This window comes from Caloenas nicobarica, chromosome 10 (assembly GCF_036013445.1).
Source record: "Caloenas nicobarica isolate bCalNic1 chromosome 10, bCalNic1.hap1, whole genome shotgun sequence".
Taxonomy (NCBI): Eukaryota; Metazoa; Chordata; class Aves; order Columbiformes; family Columbidae; genus Caloenas; species Caloenas nicobarica.
Window position 1 is genome coordinate 16,479,760 of NC_088254.1, and position 21,388 is coordinate 16,501,147.

Consider the following 21,388-nt stretch of genomic DNA (forward strand, 5'->3'; position numbering starts at 1 on the left):
TTTTGTTTGGTTTTGTTTGTTTGTTTGGGGGATTTTTCTGGTCCTTATTGTTGTTTTTCTTCCCTCCTCCTTTTTACCATTAAAGACATGTGCCTGGAATCGCAAGACCTCAAGTTCTTGCAGTCCATTTCTAAAGAAATACAGGCTATCATGGACCTCAGTAGACTTCCACTGATGCACATCATTTAGAAGACACAGCATTCCCTAGCTCTGCTCTAAAGCATCTATTACTTTATAGTCAGGGTGTATTGAAGGAGAAGCAATATTGTAGCATAAGCTAAAAGTATCCTAGCTAACACAGGTAACAGTAGCACTGAAGAGATAGTCTTTAATATGGATTTTTTAAAAAAATCCTGCAGGGAGCCCACCTATGTGTTTTGGCTACCAACACACGCCAAAATCTCTGCTTCTGAATCATCACCACAACTATACCCAGAGGTATCATGCCAAAACTAATATAGGTAAACTAGCACAGTTACACCATCTTTTCACTGTACGTAACTTACACTCAAAGAGAACATTCCTACTGTAATCCATTCTATATAGTTAAGCATTAGGCCCAATAGTTAGTCTGAAAGATCACTATGTATTACCTAGTCAAAAAATACTGAATTCCTGCAGCATCCTACATTTTCTACTCCTATAATCCATGGTAAAAGATAGAAATGCAAGAAGCTATGAGAGTCCAGATGTACTTTGAAGGCACAGAATACTTTGTATTTTTACTACCATTCTGTGGAAGTGAACTTGGTCTTTTATTGCAAAGAGAACACCCCTACCACCACCCAGAACTAAAAGCAAAGACTCCCTGGAAGATCACAGTAGGCATTTGTCTTCAATATAACAGAGACAGGGAACTTGGATGAGCAAATTACAGCTGCTGCCCAAAGGTGAAGTTGTTCAAAACTGATAGGTGTGATGCTCAGAAAACCAAACCTTCAGATTTCAGAGACATGGATTAATCGATGCAGTATCCTACCCAAGTTCACAAGTTGTACCATGCTTATCAGCATGTTATCTCTAGTGGCTTAGGACTAAGCTGATCAGAATTGGAATGAAAGTCAAGTAAGTAGTGTGAATGTTCTGTAAGGCAAAAGAGGAATATTACAATACATTCTAACACCATTTAATATATTTGCATCCCTTCAGCACAGATAAAACGGAAGAGTCCATAGGGCAGAACAGATTTTTGTGCCATTGTCTGACAGTCCACAGTTAGGATTTGGGCTGGACCAAAAAAAAAAAAAAAAACACCACACCAGAATTCAGCAGAACCAGGAAGATGACCAAGGAACATAAAGTACTTTATAATAATCAGGAAGAGGAAAATGGCTGTATCGGGCTTTTTTTGGTTGTACAGGATTTTATTCTGTTTTCTCATGTATGATTGAATGGCATTATAAGATTCAGTGGGATTAGACAGGATTCCTGTAGGGAGGCTAGAAAAATCATCTAAAGCTGACATGCTTACAAGACACACTACAAGAATCTTAATATGTATTTCTAGATTTCTGGCTGTTAGGAACAAGCGGGAGAGAAAAGACAATTTTGAAAACATCTCCAAGGAAAGTTTTATTGCAGTTAGAGCAAAACACCAAGGAGAACTGGTTTCTATTTCCAGTTTTTTCAATTTATTCATGTTTTCATACGGTGTTTGGGTGCCTTTGCTTGTTATTAAAGATATGGAAAGTTTGTCTACATTTGGGAACAGAATAACATTCTTGAACAGTCTTACTATAGTTTACTAAAGCTGTTCTGTTTTAACTGGAACAGTGAACAGAGGACTGTATAAATGGCTGCCTTGGGCCAGTAATCTTAATTCACTGCCAAGTAAATTCAGATAGTCAAGAACAAGGCATGTTCATCCAGACAATGAACATCCACACACAGAGTTATTCAATGATGCTGTTTGAAAGTAATATTTTTCCTTATAGTAAATTAGATTACAAGCACAAACAAGCCTTTAGATAGCTTACAAGGAATTTGTGGGACTGTTTTCATTACTGTTCATAAAGTGCTCTCAGATTGCAAGATAGCACAGTTTAAAAGTGACTGAAAAATCTTCCATCACTATATTGGTAAAGCCTTTTTTACTGACACCCAAGAAATGGACAAGAGACTGCTTTGTGTGTGTAAACTATCCCATTTATTTTGTGGTGGGATGTTCTGAACACGGGAAAAGAGTGAATTCTTAGCTCAGAAAACTCACGTAAAGCTAACCTGAATTCAGAGGATCTGCTTTCTATCCTCCACAGTCTTTTCTCTACTGAATCTGGGATAGATAGTCCAGATATTATAATACATATATGATGTGTACAGAAAAGGAGGTTTCAATATGACAGTGAGGCAAAAGATAATGATGCTAATGGATGCTACTACTGAGAAATATAGAGCAGAGTATAGGATAACATTATCCTAGAGTAGACACTAGAACAGGAAGGCTGAAGAGATAGCAGGTGAGTGCTCAAGAAATCAGAGGGATAAATTATAAAATAGCAAAATAACATTCCATGCACCAGTCTCTCCTAAAGCGGATACAAACCTGGTTTTGTGTCTAGGAGTAGGCAGCTCTGCCACTGCACACAAAGCCAGTCACCTGCTAATGTGAATATAGCATTTCACCACCATGAAAGCCTAAAAGGAGCTTAGAAAAAGAAATGGGAGCAGAAAGTGCTTCCTTTATACAAACGATTTCATTTTCTAAAATTATTTTTCATTCCAGGTAGGAATGGGACTCAAAATATCTCTAAATTCTCCTCAAATAAAGTAGCAGTCATTTCTAATCTGTGTAAGGAGACAGACTTTGAACTACTGGCTCTTCCTGTAAAGACATAGGCTTAAGGGCTATTAAAAGCTCAGGTATCTCAGCTGTGCATCGGCCCACACAATCAGCAGCTGGACAAGTTTCAATTGAAAAAACAGCCTTGTAAATAGGAGGCTCACTGAACTTCGTTAAACCCATTTTGGCAAAACTGTTTCCATTTCAATATATTAAATAAATAAAGCTTTCAACAGAACTTTTCTAGCCAGCTTTTAAAATCTCATTAGATATCCACAGTTTGATCACCACAGACAGCAAATTCCTAAAGGCGCTACAATATTGTCTACACACACAAAGAGCTATTGCTTTTCCAAGGTGGTGGTGTTTGTCTTGCCCCATCTCTTTCTCTCTTACTACAGCCTGCAATTCCTTTCAGGAGGATAGATCACCCATTTTCTGTCTACCATGAAGGTTATGAAGAAGTAGCAGCAAGAAGCCTCTGTCTCAGGTCAAAGCAGGGAAGATCATGAGAACTCCAAGGGCTGCCAGACTCCCTCCGATACCTCATGTCTTGGAGAAACACTGCAAAACTGACAATATCCCAAAGAATTAGTGAAGGAACGTTGAGCTTTGAATTTATTAACCTTGGTAATTTCACTTCCAAGATCTCCCTAGTAGCACACAGTAGGAAAAAAGCAAACTGAAGGCCCCTGAAGGTGTCATTTCCACTCCACTTCTAACCTTTGAAAAGATTAGAGTTATCTGCGTTCACTGCAGTCTTGGTGTGTCACTCCCTGTTTGTTCACCCAAGGTGACTCCACGTTTGCACCTTCCATGGGGTTGCTCCAAGGCTGAGCTATCAGGAGGTGTTAGCTCAGAAAGCAACATGGGCTGTGGAAGGCTCTTCAGAGGGAATGAGCTGACATCGACCCTGAAGCAGCTGTTGCCATCCACCCTATTAAAGTTTCTGCAGACCAGGGACTTTTCATTAACAGAGGCCATATTCACTTGAAAGATCTGCTGGTTCTGGCCACCTCATTCTCCCTGAAAAAGTCATCAAATCCTCATGAGGAAAACAAAAATACTACCAATCTACTACTGGTAAGAAATACCTTTCAGTCACAGGAGAATTGTTCACAACAGCAATGGAAATGGTGAAGAAGCAAATATGCTGGATCAGAAGACAATAGATTTTTTTTGAGGAGAAGGGAACAGGTTTTTCATTCTGTCTGTGGTGGTGCTAGAATGAGATAATGCACTGGCCAGTACAAATGACAATAGAAACATCCCTTGTGGAATTGCATGGGTCAAGAACCAAAGGTTTCTCCATAAGTGACTTCTCCAAAGAAGGGTAAGGAAGCATGTTGGTGAGAGATTTGGAAGAAATAGTTACTGTTCTTTACTTGTCCTCTCTATACCCTACAGGGATCCCATCTTCAGGACCATGTCATCTTTCTTGACAGGTCTACATTAGTGTTTCAAAAGATTAAAATTGGGCCTCCTCAAAAAAACAGCTGATGAATGTTTCTCATTAGCAAAGGCCTGGCTAGATCCACACTTCCTTGTGGAGAAGACTGATTAGGTAGAATTATCCATCCAGATTCCTGAAAGAAAACATCTCATGGAAAAACTAAGCAACTTTTCTGTGGAGACACTGCACTGTTCTTTGGCAGAGGAAGTCCAAGCAGATAGCAGGATCCAGAGGAAAAAAATAAAAGCATTTCTGTTTTTCTGAAATACTAACTGTAAGAAAAATCAATACTTTTTGTTCTAACTTCATCATTTTTTCATTGATGTGTTATATAAATTCAGAATAAGACTATGGAATTGCCTGCACTGTATGGCAGAATCCAGCACTAATTACCAATCCATCTCACTTAAGCACAAAACCACTATTTACCTGTACAGTTGTGAAGAGAATCTCCATACCTCGGCAACCAAGGAAAGTCTCCCTGCCCAGCTGGACATTGGTGATGTGCTTTAGGCAGAGCAAGAGACCCTTACGAATATAAATGTAGTTGTTGGAGACATCATTGTGATGCCAGTCTTGATAGAGCCTCAGCAATCCATCCAGGTAGCCTCTGGTCACTGCCCGACGGCTATTAGACTCTGAAAACAAAGGGAAAAGGCTGAGTTAAACACTTTCCACTACTCATGCTGTTTGTTAACCACATGGCTACGCAGTGCTCAAACTTAGATGTCAACACCTGTTCATTCTTGCTTAAATGGTCTCAGTTTTGGTGTTGGGTTGGGTTTTTTGTTGTTTTTGTTTTGGTTGTTTGGTTGGGTTTTGTTTGTCGTTTTTGGGGTTTGTTTTGGTTTTTTTAAAAAAAAAAAAAAACACCCACAATTTAGGATGTTATCTGCTAAGCATGAGCTAGGGTCTTGGAATTGTACATGAAGAAATGAAGCTGTCTCTCTCCTGTCTAGGTGGAAGTGGCTGTTCCAAAACCTTCCAGATGAACAGAACCATGCATGGGGAAAGGGCAGAGTCCATTATCGCCTTCTAAGTGCTAATAAATTTAATTCTGATTGCAGCACCGTAAGAGTTTCTTAAGTTAGAGCAGCTTCTGAGGATTGAGAAAGCTAAATGATAATAAAGTTAGTTGACAGCAGGTCACATAATCTTCACATAGCTCTGTACATCAATTCTGAGCTAACACCTTGCTGAGACAAATCCAGAACCCTTGCAGCTGTACAACCCTCTCACAGCCAGAGAAATCATGTTTAACTTCTAAATGTATTCCCACACATAGCTGTATTAACAAAAGCCATGAATGAAATTATTCTGGAAACCCACATTCTTTAAAAATTAACAAAACACCAACATGAGCAGTTTTGACTTCTTTTCTGTTGTTTTCTGGTTCAGATTTGAAAGGTCACATTCAGGTAATCTTTAGAGGCTTTACTACATAGACTAAAAATGAAAAATATATCTTCAAAAAAAAAAAGTTTTATAAAAACACAAGAGGAAAGCTGCAATGTTCCCTTAATCATGTAGCTCCAAAATATCAGATTAAAAGTAGAAGATTATGAAACTTGTGATAAAATACAAATTCTGCTGAGTATTCTAAAACACATCCCTTTGCCCACTGTGTTCCCACAGGAAAAAACACGAAGCCATTCCAGACACTTCAAACCTACCCTGCCTAAACATCTTTTCCTGACTGGTCCTGACATTCCTCACTGTGACACACATTAGAAACCATCGGGAGCTCAGCAATTAACCAAGGGGCCAGGTAGCATATGTAAGAGTGGAGCTCAGCTCCCTGAATACCAATCAGCATTTGTAGCTCACAACAGATGGCTCTTGGTATGGGTTCTACAGAGCTAGTAGGCTCCAAATCATTTCCAGTTCGTGAAACAAAGTGCCAGAGCCTCTCTCACCTGGAATGTTAAAGCTATCAGTGGGGATTTACAGGACAGGAGAAGCTAGAGGTTAAGAGAGAGAACAGATAAATGCTGTATGAAGAAAATCAGTAACAAGAGAAGCCATGGAGTAATTAGGAAGCAACTAGTAAGCAGCAAACCTCAATCCCAATGATGAAGCAGATGGAGGTATTGGAAAGGAGAAGGAGGTCACCTGAAGTTGTCTCAGTCTGCTCTCTGCAGTACGTTAGCAAACTCTTACCTGGAGAAGGGACTGGAGGGGTAGTTCTGCTACCTGGTCTTGTCCCAGGCCAGTTTGCCAGCTCATTTTAATCCTGCTCTGCACCTTCACACCACCCTGCTGACATGTCTCTGCAGCGAGATGCTAGTCCCACAGCTATTTCCATCCCACACAGCTCTGCCCAGTCCCCTACACCTTGGCCTGCAGGTCTGCCTAGCACTTTATCTCCTTGTTGTTAACCATCTCACACTAACTCCACCAGTACATCTTGTATTTTGGGGCTCGGTGGCTGTCAGCATGTAGAAAGTCACCCTTGTCTCCTTTGACGTTCACTCTATGATTCTTTTTTTCCTATTTGACTTCCTGCAAGAAAACTTTAATTGCTTGAGAATCCCTTATCAATCCTAATGATTTTATTCACAATTTCCTGTTAATCCTCAAGCAGTTGTCATGTTTACTAACCTGCAGCATGACTAACCTCTTAAATCAGTCAATCTTCCTTGAAGAATTAGAAAGATCTGTAAAAGTCAATAAGTATATAAAACATGACAAGGAGAGTCAGGGAATGTAAGGACTAGATCTAGGGAATTTACATTCCCAGCATTCAGTGCTTGAGGTCTAAGCTTTCTGTGCCAATGCCTATAGGACAAGGGAAATATTGGAAAACACTGTGAGTAGAGCTTCTTAGGGAATTAAAAAAAAAAAAAAAAGAGAGACAATTCTCATAAATTGTGTCCATGATGTTTTCCTCACATCTTTCAAGTTTGGAACCCAGTTGCATAAAGACCAGAACATACAACAGTCCCGTGCCTCAGTTTTATCACTGGATGAAAAGCACGGAGGAAGCCAAGCAAAATAACTTTGCTCTGCTCTCCCTCATGTTTTCTGTAGTACTTATCACCTTTAAGATCAAAACAGTTGCTTTGAAAAGTGAAGCTGAAATAGTCTGCTCTGTGAGAAGATAGAAGAGGCAGGACTACAGCTTCTTCAATGCTTTGATCAGAAGTAGTAAGAATTACTTGCTGAAGGGGCAAAAAAAACATTCATTTTGTTTCTCCTGTCTGATTTCATTGATTCTCCTCTGCTCTCCAGTGTTGTCCGTGTTTCTTATTTTTTTTTCTTCTTTTTTTTCAGTTATATGTCAATAAAGTAGTGTATAAATAAAGGAGGAAGTACGCCAAGATCTCCAGAAGGCACAATGATAAAGGGAGGCCTCCCCACCTCTCTGTATCTGTTGGTCTCTCCACCTAGGGATGCACCTGCATGGGTATCTATATTTTGGCACAAATACAGATGGATGAAGTGAATCATACAGGTACAAGCAGCACTGCACAGATTTGTAGGCAGCAAGAGTCCACCCCTCCCAGAGTGAGCATGCATAATCCAAGCGGTAAAATGTCCTATGCCTTTTGACCCTTTTACTGTTATTCTTTCGTTAGTCCCTTTCCTTCACTCTGGATATGGCCATTGTTCAGTGGAGATGGAAGTTCTCCTTCCACATAGCTTTCAGAAGTGCCCATGGATGGTGTTTCCTGCTTTGATTCATGCTTGATCTGTCTTCCTAACCTTACTCTGGCATTCCTGACAGAGAACCAGAGTCTCCATCACCTTCTCCAAACCTGTCACTGGCATACTGTTTTCTTTGTGAGAGTTTCAATTCTGCCTGCTGAGGCAGGCAATAGGAGAACGCTCAATGGCTTCTTAGTTTCCCACATTTCTAGAACTCACCCTCCACTTCTGGCAGCTTCCAATGCAAGTTTAGGCACTGTAGCACAGAATACCTGGCCTAGATAATCTGTGCAGTTAGCCAGAAACATTTGACCTAGATGCACAGCTGATATGCAGAAGCTTCAAATGGTTAAAGATATCTGTAAATTAGCAAGAGCCTCACACTATAAAGAAATCCCCACTTTTGGCAGAATTCTGATTTTGCGTTGGGGGACAAAGACAGAATCTAAACCCAGGAGTTCCGTCTAGTAGATAAGCCTCATGACTGCCAGCATTTCTGGGGACATTTCTGAAGCTCTCCTCTCATTCCAGTCCCCTTTGAAGTGTCTGCCAGGAACACAGGGACCACTGGAAAACATGCAGCATATTTAATCACAAAACTGAATTACGGTCAACCTGAAATATGATGAGCAATGCACTGCTTACAAGGCAGAACAAAGAGATATTTATCTTTCTATCTGCTTAAATCTCTTTGTTGATGCCATTCAGCTGATTCATTATGCCAAGAACATACATAGCTACAGTTTGGAGATAGGAACTGCTCTGCTGAATTAACCCTATGGCCTCTGAAGGAGTGAAAGTAATACAAAAAACTCAAACTTCCCCACTCTGCTCTAGTGATCACGTCTTGGGAATAAAATAATGCAAGATATCTCCTAAAGCAAAGAGAAAACAGCTATTGTATTCAGTCATTGAGAGGCCATTTTGCTAAAGATGAGCATCAGGGTTCCCTATAGAAACAAAATTAACTGTCCCCATGGAGAAACCACGTCACCCATCAAATGCTGGGATGAATTCAGAGCCCATGGGCACTACAGTTCCAGCAAGCAGCTGATTATTAGCTCAACTCTTGTTGGAAGCCAGAACATTACTTGTAATTGTGCCCTGTAAACTTCAGAGTCTAGGCATTTATTTAAGCATTTAGGATAGATGAATAACACTGGCACAAAGGCAGAGAACACAGACAGTAGTTGCTAGCAAATCCAAGTGCCACATTTTACTCTTAGACCAGAAATCAGCCCCAAGCTTAATTGCAGTACAAGAATAGGTCATTCTTTCTACTCAAAGATTTGGTTTAGTTCCAGGTGTTAGCCAATTCAGTGGCAGTCATACCAATTGTATTATGACATAGCGATTCTTTTCCTATTTTCCTTTGTTACATTGTTCATATGTAAAAATTAAGACAGAGCAAGCCAACCCCTTCTGAAACTTTTGAACTGGCGCCAGAAGGAAAACTGATTTTCAAGAAGATTTTTTTTCCCTTTGTTTTTTGGTTTCACAGCATCTTCTGGTTGTAAAATCAACAGAAAGCTAGAAAACCACAAAACCCTCACCTTTTTGCACAAAATTTCCAGCTTGATTTTTCTGGCCAAAGTGGTTTGAAAGAGTTCAAATAAGGATGCTAGAATTTGGAAGACTTCCTCTAATTCGGCCACTGAATTTCCTGAAGCCAGATCATCACTGAAGGCACAAACACTGTCCATGCCAAGACAAAGGCAGTACACTCAATCGCTATCAAAGATGTCAGAGAATTATGCAGCTCCTCAACACGTTGGTTCCACTATACCCACCCTGAGGAGCAAAACAGCAGGAACATGCCATGCCCCAGGAGATGGAACCAACCTTTTTCTCTAGAGCACTAGAGTTACTTTTGGTTTGGGATATGTCTACGAATGAAGAGTAGTCTTGGGGAAACAAATACAAAGGACATTCAAAAATATTTTTTTTCCCCTAAAAGATGCCTCTTCTGAAATAGATAAACTTAAAAATATGGAATCAAGACTATTTGCATTCTGAAATTCAGGAAGAAAGGACAGACACAGAACTTGTTTTACATGATTATGGAAGGAACTATTCACAAAGTTCAACTCTGATCACAATACCCTACAAGTTGTGATGATAGATTTGGGGCCAGACTGATAATGGAGTTTGAATCCAGAGGTGGGTAATGAAGCCCCAAACTGATCATGAAAAATGGGTACTTGGTGAAATATTAGGCAAATACAGACATGCTGTTGGCTACAGGAACTGGTATGGTCTAACCATAGGGCCATTCTGACACAAGAACAAAGATCTGATTCAGCAGATCTGTTGCAAAGCACTATGAATTCAGACATCGAGGGTGCAGCCCTTTCAGAAACCATAATCTGCTTATGTGCTGGAACATCACTTTCTGTTCCTCACAGAGTTACTTGCCTCTCCTTGAGGCCAGCATAAAAGGAAAAGAATTACACTGATTATTTTATCCTGCCAGCCACAAAACAGAATCCTTATGCTTAGATGAGGAAAAAAAAAAAAAGAGCAGGTGAAAGGTAAAAAAAAAAAGCAGGTGAAAGGTTAAATAAAGGTTAGTTGACAGAAGATGAGGAGGAAAAAGCAGGAAATAAAGGATGAAAGTCTGGAGGGAAAAAGAGAAGGCAAGAGGATAAAGACGACAAGGAGGAAGGAAAACACATTGAAAGAGAAGGGAAAGGCTATCAGCAATAACTGCTGTTAGCATATGGAATTGTCTTGATGAAATAAGCATGATCAGGGGCGTCACTACAACCTGTCTTTTTAAATTATTCCTTGTAGTTTCACCAGGCAAGCACTGCATATAGGGCCCTGCCCATTTCCCTGGCCCTTTTCTTCAATATGCAGTGAGCAAACGCCTCTGAGACCAGCTCTAGCTAATTTCCTTAAAGACACGCAAGCTGCTAATTCAGGGAAGCACAGATAGTCAGGAATAACAAATACAACCAAAATTAGATTAAAATAACCTGCTGATAAACAAATTGCTCACCAAAAATAAATATTGGATTAAGCACCCGTGGGAGAGGGGATCTCTATAACATCATCGCCATCGTGTGGCTCGAGGCACCGAGCCTGCAAACCCCTAGACATGTACTTGTATAGCAGGTGTCCAGATTTTTTTCTTCCACTCCCACAAAACTGCGAATGGATTGCCTGTTTTATTTGAGGGGGAGAGGGGTGTGATTTTTACTAAAAGCAATAGAGCCCTTGGCTGAAAGCGACACAGAAGACAGCCCTTGCCTTCCATTGTTGCCCAGGTCTTAGTGATGAGCTCCCCAGGTCTTGGGACAGAACTGCAGCAAGATATGAAGACGTGTACAGAGGAGAAGAAAAACAAAGCCCAAGGAGGCTGGAAAAAGTAACATGAGTACCCTGGGACAGAGAGAAGAGACTCTGGGAAGGCTGCTGTGCCTCATCCCACATGTGTTTATCTACAGCTATCAGTATCTACACCCCTCATCTCCACCCTGGGCTGTAGTAACCATCTAGGAATCAAAGGAGGAAGGATGGAAAAGTGTAACACTGGAAAGCTTGACTGTAACATCCAAGAGAAGAGTAAAAAATCCCTGATGCTCTCAGGGCACTTCAGCACCATCACAGATATTTACCAAGCAACACATTCAGCCTGTATAATAATGTAGCTCAGTCAGGAGGAGTTCACAGCATGACGGAGAGACAACATATAAAACACACACCAGCAAGGCAATGGAAGAAAAACTTGCTATAACCTGTTTGCTGTGTGCATATGGGCATGGCAGGTGGAGAACAGCAACCGGGAGAGTAGCATGCAAGGACTGGTAAAATACTCTGGGCTGCTTGGAAAGAGATAAGTCAGGAGTCAAAAAACTTGCTGATGGTCACACAAGAAACATCTTCTCTATACCAGCAATCCAAGCACCCACTGATAGGAAGGTGCAGCACTGTCACTATAAGAGATATAAACTTCTATTCCTCCATTATTCACCATCTCTATGACTATCACTGATTTCCACTATGTACAGTGGAACAGGACAACCAAGGTCGCTCTCATCTTGCACTGAGTTTTCAAGCATGTATTCCCTGTTTTGGATGAAGCACAAGTTCATAGTGTCCTATTACTTATTTCTTTGGACAATCTCATACTTTCCCCTCTGAAACACAACAGCAACTATTTCCCAGATCCAGCTGGAACAGTAATTTTTTTGTTACACTGATGTCTTCTTTCCTGGCGGATCTTGCTTCTTGCAGTTATGCACCTGTTAAGTGGGCATTTAGCATCAGCTTCTGTTAGGAAAGCGAGAGGCCAAAGTTTCTAGCCAGCCCCTGGCTCTGCAGGTGGACAAAAACCTGAAGTAGAGCTTGAGGAAGCCTGAGGAGCTGAAGATGGATGTTTCTGAATCCATCAGGGAGACACGCTGCCATCTGCCTGCTCCTTTTAAAACTGCTCTGTGTTTTCCCATTGCAGCTCACTGCCAAAAGCAAGAGGAACACTTTTCCTCCACTGCAACCCCATGTGTAATCATAACCCCTGTAACCATTTGGGGCTGAAACACTTCAAGATATGACAGCCCTACAGGGAGATCCTCAAGAATGGATGTGATTTTGTCCTGTTTTACAGCTTCCACCCCAGCAAAGCTGAAACTCACCATCATTTCCCATCAGGCCAGCTATTCAGTACTACAGCACATTCCAGGATTTCTGCCTCCCGTTTAGTTTGCATCCCATCTAAACAAGCTAGAGGGTTTGAGTGCTTTGCCATGTACAGTTTTAGCCCTTGTTTTCATAAGCAATTTTCAAGTGCTATAGCGTTCACCAGATTTGATTTTTAACTAAGAATCCCTGCACCATTCAAAGGCACTAAGGTCATGGACATAAATAAGTTAACTGTGACAAACAGAGCTGTCCTGACACAATCACGACAAAGAATTCAGCTCTTTTTCCAGCCATGGTGAATTTCTCTCTGGAAGAACAAGAGCTGTTTTTCACATCTCCTAAACCCACACCTCCCAAAAGGCACAGCTTGCTCATTTGTATGCAGCTACCAGAGCAGTCTAATCCAGAAGCCTGGAGCTTCTCATGTCCTGAGCCACAGGACAAGGAGAAAGCTAAAAGACAATCTTGACCACTCAGCATCAGACTGCAGAAAACATCAGAAGACACAGTTCAAGCTGACTCGAGGGCTGTGGTGCCCTCTTTTGCTGCATAGTACTGGCATGATTTCCCAAATCCCAGTTCTGGTGACTTAAAAGAACATCAGCTGAAAATAGACCATATGTTTTCCTAAAAATCACTTTTCCACAGAAGCGGTAGCTGGTGTTGCTGCAACAAAATGTTGCTTGGTTGTGAATTATAAAGGAGAACAGGACACATAACTGCAAAGTGGGAAGGGCATGTCCAGACAAAGAAATGTCTCTCCCAATAAATGCCTTTGTTTGCAAGGGATGACAGTAAAAATGAACGTGAGAACCCTAATCTGTACGTCACAGTGATCAACCACAGTGACATTGTATGGACTGCTTTGCTCAGACTAAATTCCCATTGGAGTTCATTTTTTGTACTATTGGTGAAAGCACCTGAAACAACCAACCAGAATGATGAGTGTGTTCTTCCAATACTGGAAACTCTCTAGACACTTCCTTAAGCACAAAAAGTATAAAAGGAAAAAACAACTAAGATGCTTTTCACAACAAATTGTCTGAGAAGAGTCACACAGAAAATTTCAAAGAGTAAATGGCTTTAAAAACTTACCTCACTCCAGGGAAAAAAAAAAGGCTGGGAGAATTTGGAGCTGAATCCAATCCGTTTAGATTCTCTAGATCATCCTCAGTTTCCCCAAAAAACTTTTACAGCATGTGTTTATGACTCCCCTGGAGACTACATTTCAGCTTTCCTTGGTAATTAGTCCTCCACTTCCATATAATGTTCTCATCCCTAGACCCAGAACAAGCCTCTAAGTATAAAAGTTATCCAATAAATCTTGGGACAAGAGAACTCCACTTCTCATTCCTAGTACTTACCACAAAACAGGATTGTAGGAGAAAAAGTCTCAAGCTGCCCGATGAGCTTTCAGCTCTTGCTCTACTCTTCCAGCCTTCTCTATAAATGTCTTTCTACTAATTTTGTCCCCTTACTAAGATTTAGTGCCCAAATCAGAAGGTCTTTCCTTGTTACAATAATGTGACCTTTAAATTTAGGCAGCAAGGTTAATACTGAGGCATTATTTCAGAATTCATCACTTGAGCTGATGCAACTCAGAGACGATCCCATTGCAGCGTGCTCATTTAAGCACTGCTTCCAGGGCTATGATTTTTCACAAATGCATTTATTCCTAATACTATGAAAAGGAGAAGGGGGAGGGGAAGAAAAAGGAGGAGAGACAGCGAAGGACAATACGCCATTGTGATTTATTGTAGAATAAATTGTCTGCAATAGTAGAGCGCTCTTTCTTAATCAAAGCTTTATTAAATTCTGGTAATAAAAAGCTAAGTGGTTTTGGATAGTATAAAAGCAAAAAAGAATAGCATGTTTTTTCAGGAAGAGTCATGCCAACAGTGTGTGACTGAGAACTCACGTTAAGGTCTTCATCACCCCCAGCCAGCTGACGCAAACCTCAAGCACAGGCTGCCATGGCAGGGCTGTACCCCGGCAATCTCCAGGTCTCAGCCCTGTCTGCACATTATCAGACCAGACAAGCTTGCAAGGGAAAATAATCTCTTTTGGACTGCCAAAGTTTTCCAAGCCTTTGCCAACAGTATCGTTGTTACCGGGTAAGCACATGGAACAACAGGACCATAAGACAGACAGGTACCTGGCCCAGTGATGCTGGAACAGAGAAATGAGCATTGGTCGCTGTCTGGAGAGGTTCTCCATTTCTTCCACTGTACCAAGCCCCAGGACAACCACTGTTCCTTAAATACTCAAAATAAGGGTCTAGTCTGGCCCTCTGAACAGCTTGTTCCCTTGGACCTAGAGCACCATCTCCCACAAAGCTGTGTGTCTCTGAGAATCATAGCTAGACATACAGGCAACTAATGCATTACTGCCTCGCTTTTCTAAGCAATGTTTTTTGGGACTGAGGGAAGAGGGGATACTAAAGGAGAATGAGGTTCAACAGGATTATTCTGTCCAGCAGCAGAGCACAGAAAGGAAAGTCAGAAAGAATATGAAGGAAAAAAAGCTTACTTGATTTCAGCAAAGCTGCCAGAGCCTCAATGGCTGCCCTAGGAAAAGAAGAGATAGAGAAATAATGTCAATTTCTTCCATAATTTTTATAACCTTCATCTTTACAGTCTTCTGAGCCAGGCTTCCCAGCTGGTCTAAATTGACAGCTTATGATGGGCTTTGACACAACTGCAATGTTTTATACCAGCAGAGGATCCAGTCTCTGCAGCTGACTCAGTTATTCTAAAAGACCATTAGCCCTCTAGCTTTGATTGCTACAAATCAGTGTAACACTATTAAATTTAAAGCAACACCCACATATCCAAAATAATGAAGCAAGTCTTTAAACTACTGCCCCAGAGCTATTTTTTTTTTAATCAGAAACTCAGCACATGCCCACTCCAGACAACAGTCCTTCTATCCACATCAGTAGGTGATAGCTTCTGCACCAAATTGAGACATCCATGTCAGTATTTCCAGCCAAATTCCACTCCCTTTCCATTTTCCCAAAACAAGCTTTAGCCTCATCCTTCTCCTTACACCAGCTTTAACTGAAAATTTAATTTCTTTTAATTGTGACAATATCTTGCACTGCAGTGACATGTAAAGGTCCATACTCACAACAGGACTCACAAAAAAAGATGTTAAAGCTCTGTGGTAAGACTCCTTGCCCCATGGAGCTTAGAGAGTAAGTAGGTAGAGGGGAGAGATACACAGAGAGATTTCCATTAACCTTCTGCATCATTTCAACGTGCAGTGAAACAACTCAAACTGCCCGAGTCAGCACAGCACTGGTTTCAATGGGAGCTGGTCACTAACATTTGCAACTTGAAAAGATGAACTGAGACACCCTTGCTCCCCACCATCTGGAGGCAAGTTTCTTCCTCATGTAGTATAATCTCCATCCCACTAGCCCCACAGAAGTTGTTCTTTTCCAGTCATGTTCTGCTGGAGCAAGAACCTGGTTTACTGCTGTGAAGTTTCAAGTGCCACAGCTGATTAAATAAATACAGCTACAAAGCCTCCATGCTCAAGGATTCCTTAAAATGTAATCTCTTTACAAACCAATCCCCAAATAAAATCATATTAACTTCCATACTGAGCCAATTATCAACCTGCAGCAAGAAATAAATATTTTTTCTTTTGTCATCAAGCTGCTGTTCATTGTGTGTCCTATCAGCAGCTGAGACTAAGAAAGATTCAAGAGCTGGTTCTTGCTGATGTTGGGTCGACGTCCCTAATATCATTCTTTCATAACAAATCTGTCAGAGTTCAAGAACAGCATTACAAAAGAACTGCTAAGGAAATACACAAATACAGACAGAACAGGAAATCAGTAGTTAAAAGTCTTACCAATGGGACAACAGTCACGTTCTCATTGCTTCTTTAACTCCACCTAAACAGAAATCATTCATCTGGTGGGAGGGATAGTGTCATCCACCATCTACCTGGCGTGTTCAGAAAAGGGAGACACTACAGCCACAGATTATTCAATATTTCCCTAAGTTTGAAGTTTTGAACAAAGTAAACAGCTCTAAGCAAGTTAAAACTCCATCCAGAGCATCTCCTAAAGCTCACACTCAAGCATGTATCTTGTAAAGGAGACTACATTACATACCTACACTTGCAGACTTAAGGCATTGTTTCAATCACATGCCAGAACAACAGAGCCAAGGAAGGACCAGAGTGTTTCTGGCTCCAAGCAGAAGAGACCCAAGGATGTCCCACAGGTATCTAGTTTATTTTGGGAGTACTTACAAACATTGCAAAGAGTTTCAGTAGAGCCACACCACTGCCGTAATGTCAGCACTGCCAGCAAACCTCCCATCAACCAACTAACCAGCAAAACTGGATTCTCCAATCCTTTTTGGAGGGTCTGTAAACCCCACTATATACACAAATAACATCACTCAGAGGACCTCAGACCTCCGAAAACCATGTTCTCAGATAGTAGGAACAGGGGATTACACTATCTTTGAGTCCCCAATCTCTTTTATTCCTCATCACACTTACCCCAGAAGACCTGAACTCTTCCTGGCCATACCATTGCTGATCCTTCAACAGCCTTAACCACTCCAGTCACTTCTCCAGGCGTGGAGGGAGCTGGTCTGCTCTGAATTGAGGGATAAGAGCTACTTGTGCTGTTGATGTGACCTGGTATAATAGAAGAGGTTTGTAACTGCTTTGCTTTTGAAGCTGAGAAACCCAAGACTATCACAAAGATGTGAGTAAATCCACCCCCATGGTACTGTGGGATGAAAGATTCAGACATGTTGTGGAAAAAAAAAAAAAATTAAAGGTGATATCATCCAGATCCCAGCACCACCACTCAGCAGAATCTGAAATTCTAACAATCTCCACTTACCCCTGAAACAACATCACAGACCTGCAGCCGTAGCTAGCTGGATTTCCCACATCCCACGCTAACAGCCTAGACACATCCTCATCTCAGCCCATGCCTGTACATAGTACTGCAATAAAATAAAATGGAACCAGACTAATACATCTCATTTTTCAAGTACTGCAATTCATCACAAGGCTTTTGGTATAGGCCGTATATAGTGTTCTATATGTCCTACAGCAGGTACTCTACAGTTAGTCATAAGCAGCTGCAGGCCCAGTAGACCGACCTCAACAGTATGCATTGCTTTATAACAGATTTTGAAAGAAAAAATAATTAAAACCACAAGGGTAAACTGCAAAATGGCTAAAATAGGTTTAAGAGATAAAATTGACTTACCAAGAGTAGATAAAGCCAGCCTAATTTGATATCTATCTTTGAGATAGCTGATTTTTTTCTAGATACAGGAAATGCGATAGATCTAATTTATCTGTACTTCAATAAAGCATTTGATACGGTGTCATATGGAAATTACTAGCCAAGTTAGAGAACGTGGGGATTAGCATAAGAATTGCAAAGTGGGTAAGGAACTGGTTAAAGAGGAAATGACAAGATTTGTGCCGGAAGAGTAATTATTAGTCTGGAAGGAAGTTGTGTGTGGAAAATCTCAAGCATGTTTTTGAGACTAATCTTATTTATCTTTTCATTACTGACCTTGGCGCAAAAAGTCAGAGTATACTAACAAAAATCTGCTGAACATGTGAAGTCAGGAGCTACTGCCAATAGCAAGGAGTTCAGAATATCTTTCAGGAGCAACAGGATGTTCTTGAGCTCTGAAGAAATAGAAATGTGATGAAACGTAATAGTTAAAGAGCAAGGTTATGCATTTAGGGTTTAATAAGAATTGCTGTTATGAGCAGGGGCTTATAATTTGGAAATGAGTAGAAGGACACCCTGGATATATGAGCCCGTTAGAGGATGAGGACAAACATGATCCATCAAGGTGACAAAACCATGAAAAGGACAGATCAGGTCTCAGGAAAGCCACTGTCCATGGAGAAGGGAAAGTATGAATGTTTTCATACAAGGCTTCACCTGAACAGCTGTGTGCGATACTCGGAAGGAACCGTGCAGAAAAGTGCAAAGGAAATCATGGTAACAGAGATGTCTCTCATGATGAGTCTTTAAGATCACAGTTTTGTCACGTTAGCAAAATGATGGTTAAGAGGTGACTTGATTGTTCTCCATAGACACACTGGGTAGAGGAGAAGTAAACACTGAAGAAGGCAGAGAGCTACTTAAGCTAAAGAACAAAGTTGGCACGAGGAAAAAATATCCATGAATAAATTTCAACTGGAAATTAAAGGACAGTTTTTAAGCACTGGAAAACGAAGCTCTGAAATATCCTCTTGGCAGTGATGGGATGAACAAACTAATGACTTTGAAAAAGGAGCCCAACCTGCTTATAATGGGACTGTTAGCCTCAGTTGCCAATGAGGAAAGAGTCTGAAAACAGTGATCCAGCAATGACTGTAGTCCTATATCCCTACATTTCAATCATAGATAAAATGGAAGTGAAATGAGAAACAGGCATTCTAAGCACAATATTAATTAGCCAGGCCAGAACAGAGCAGCTGTCCCAGCTTAAGCTGAAAGTCCAGATAGTCTTGTATCCCGCGGCCAAGGGAAGAGTATAAGACTACAGCAAAAACACAGTGCTAGGACATCCAGATCAGACTCAGACTCCCACAACTTGAAGTCTAGAGATTTCATAAGCTAGAAATGGTGCCGCTGGGAAGCTTTTTAGCTCTTAGTTGATTTTGCTTCCATATATTTGCCTGGGCACTTTTGGACTCACACGAACTCTTAGCCATCCACAATTATCCTGAGAAAGGAGTTCACACCTACACTGAGTAAAAAATTATCTACCTGCATTTGTTTTAAGCTTGGAGTTAAAAATCAGCATTATAATTTACACTTCAAGTCAGCTGTCAGCAAGTATCCCCAGAATATTACCTATCTTTGATGTCAAACATGGAAAACACCCTATAGGAAACAAATAAAACAAGAAGCCATAGAAGAGAATGCTGAACAGCAGCAAGATGATGGATGTGTCCATAGGCTTACAGCAAGCCAGATACCCGGTGCTTGCGATAATATCAGCACCTCTTAACACCATATGGCAAAGTAACAGCATCTTTTCTGGCATCGGAAGATATAATGAGATGAGTAAGCCAGGGACAGGAAGACAGAGAGAAAGAAGATAATAAATCGTGCATGAGAGCAAGGACAAGGGGCGGGGGAGAGATGGGAACAGGAGGAAAAGTTTAAGAGCACAAGAAAGATGACTTGATGAGCCATATGCTAGACCAGAAAATTTGATATCATGCCCAGTACATAACTCTGCATTTGTCTCAAGAAGGAATGGGGGGTGGGAGGGGAAGAAATCATTAAAAAACCTGCCAAACCTGTCCAGATGCCTTCCTCTGATTTTCTGTTCTTTGTGGTAATACATTAGTAAAAAACTTAGCTGTTTTGTCAATCCCACTGTATCTCAAAGGAGACTCATTTATATATTTCAGAAAAATGATGTATAAATAAAGTTGCCCTATCTTAAAAGGTGTAATAATAAATGCTGCTCTATAATCGGAAAACATGAAAAACTCCCTGTAGTAGCAGTTGAGACAGCCACTCTGCAGAATGGAAATCTTTGAAGTGTTTCCAAGTCAGCAGCTTGGATATCAGGGCACGAGTACAACTAGCAGACAGATCGACAAATGCAACTTCCAGATCCTGTGCTTAGGAACCAGAAGCAACAACAAAGAAAAACTCTGCTGCCCACGCCAAAGCACAATTGGATTAGCCAGTAAAACCAGGCTGCTAAAAAGCATAGACAAAGGAGTCTATGGCTAGGTCACCCTTTCAGATCTGAGCTACCAGGACAGCATTAGCTGCAAATCACCGCAGACAGAGGAGACTGAAAGCCAAGATCTCTCAGGTTTTCTTCTCCGCTTTGATCTCAGCTGCCAGGTTGTAGCATGGGGCAGTATGAATGACAACATACTGTCTCTTGAATAGATAATTTATTTCTGTTCCATCCTAGTGTTAAAAAAAAAAAAAAAAAAAAGGACTCCTGAAAATTAAAAATATCGCTACAGAAGGGATGCATGGTGGACTACATGAAAGGATTTTTTAAGACTCATGGGACACGTTGACATTGATACCCACTTGTTCAGGACTAACTTGGAACTAAGGACAGGGAGGAGCAGAGAAGCCAAATACTGGGTGGGGCGGGGTGGGGGGCGGGGGGGGCGTGCAGAATCCAGAAGGCCTCTGTAAATCAGCCCCCAAGTAATTTAACCAGCCTCTCTTCTCCTGCAAGACTCTACCTTTTACATGCTTAAACATAATATATCCTCTTCAAATTATTGAATGAAAGCTAATGACTTAGTGCTTCATTACATACCTTTTCAGACATGATGCCTGATCTAATTCCTGAAGGCAATCACAGCTGCATAATAAAGATACAAAGCACTATTTTTATGGAAATATAACAAAGGTTCTGCTCCTGCCTGGCAACCCACACTGCTTCAGCCCATGCTCCCTCCCTTTTGCCCTTCACCCTGCTATTTCTCAGTATTCTCACTTGCTGCTGTCATGTTTATTAATATCACAAGCAGTGTGAGGCAGGGACCACACAATATATATTTGTACAACATCTAACACAATGGCAACTCTGACTGAGGGTTCAAGGTATTACAGTTTACAGGCTTAAAGTCCCTAAAATTCCACAGCCCCTCTCTCTAGGAGGAATTAAGTGCCCTTGATTGTACATATTGTCTGGCTGCATTTTGCCTCCAACCTCTGGAACTCACACTTAACTACTGGAGTTTATACAGTCACAGAGCACCTCACTCAAAAGGCAATTTCACATTTGACAACTGAGACACATTTGGAAACAACATGTAGGCACCACGGCAATAGGTGCTTTATAAATCCTACCAGAAGGTAGATC

The 21,388-nt window shown here is 41.0% G+C and overlaps 1 protein-coding gene across 11 annotated transcripts in view; it reads right to left on the bottom strand.

Moving 5' to 3' along the window:
• The window catches only part of AGBL1 (AGBL carboxypeptidase 1), a 443,743-nt gene that overhangs the window by 381,235 nt on the left and 41,120 nt on the right, over positions 1 to 21,388 (bottom strand). For all 11 annotated transcript variants that reach the window (XR_010606737.1, XR_010606736.1, XR_010606738.1 and 8 more), the window contains exons 6-7: positions 15,054 to 15,091; positions 4,662 to 4,870 (exon numbers count right to left, since the gene is read on the bottom strand). Coding sequence is in view for 6 of the 11 variants with exons in the window: in XM_065641707.1 (XP_065497779.1) it covers positions 4,662 to 4,870; positions 15,054 to 15,091 (247 nt within the window). In the remaining 5 variants the exon portion in view is untranslated. The remainder of the gene's footprint in view (positions 1 to 4,661; positions 4,871 to 15,053; positions 15,092 to 21,388) is intronic.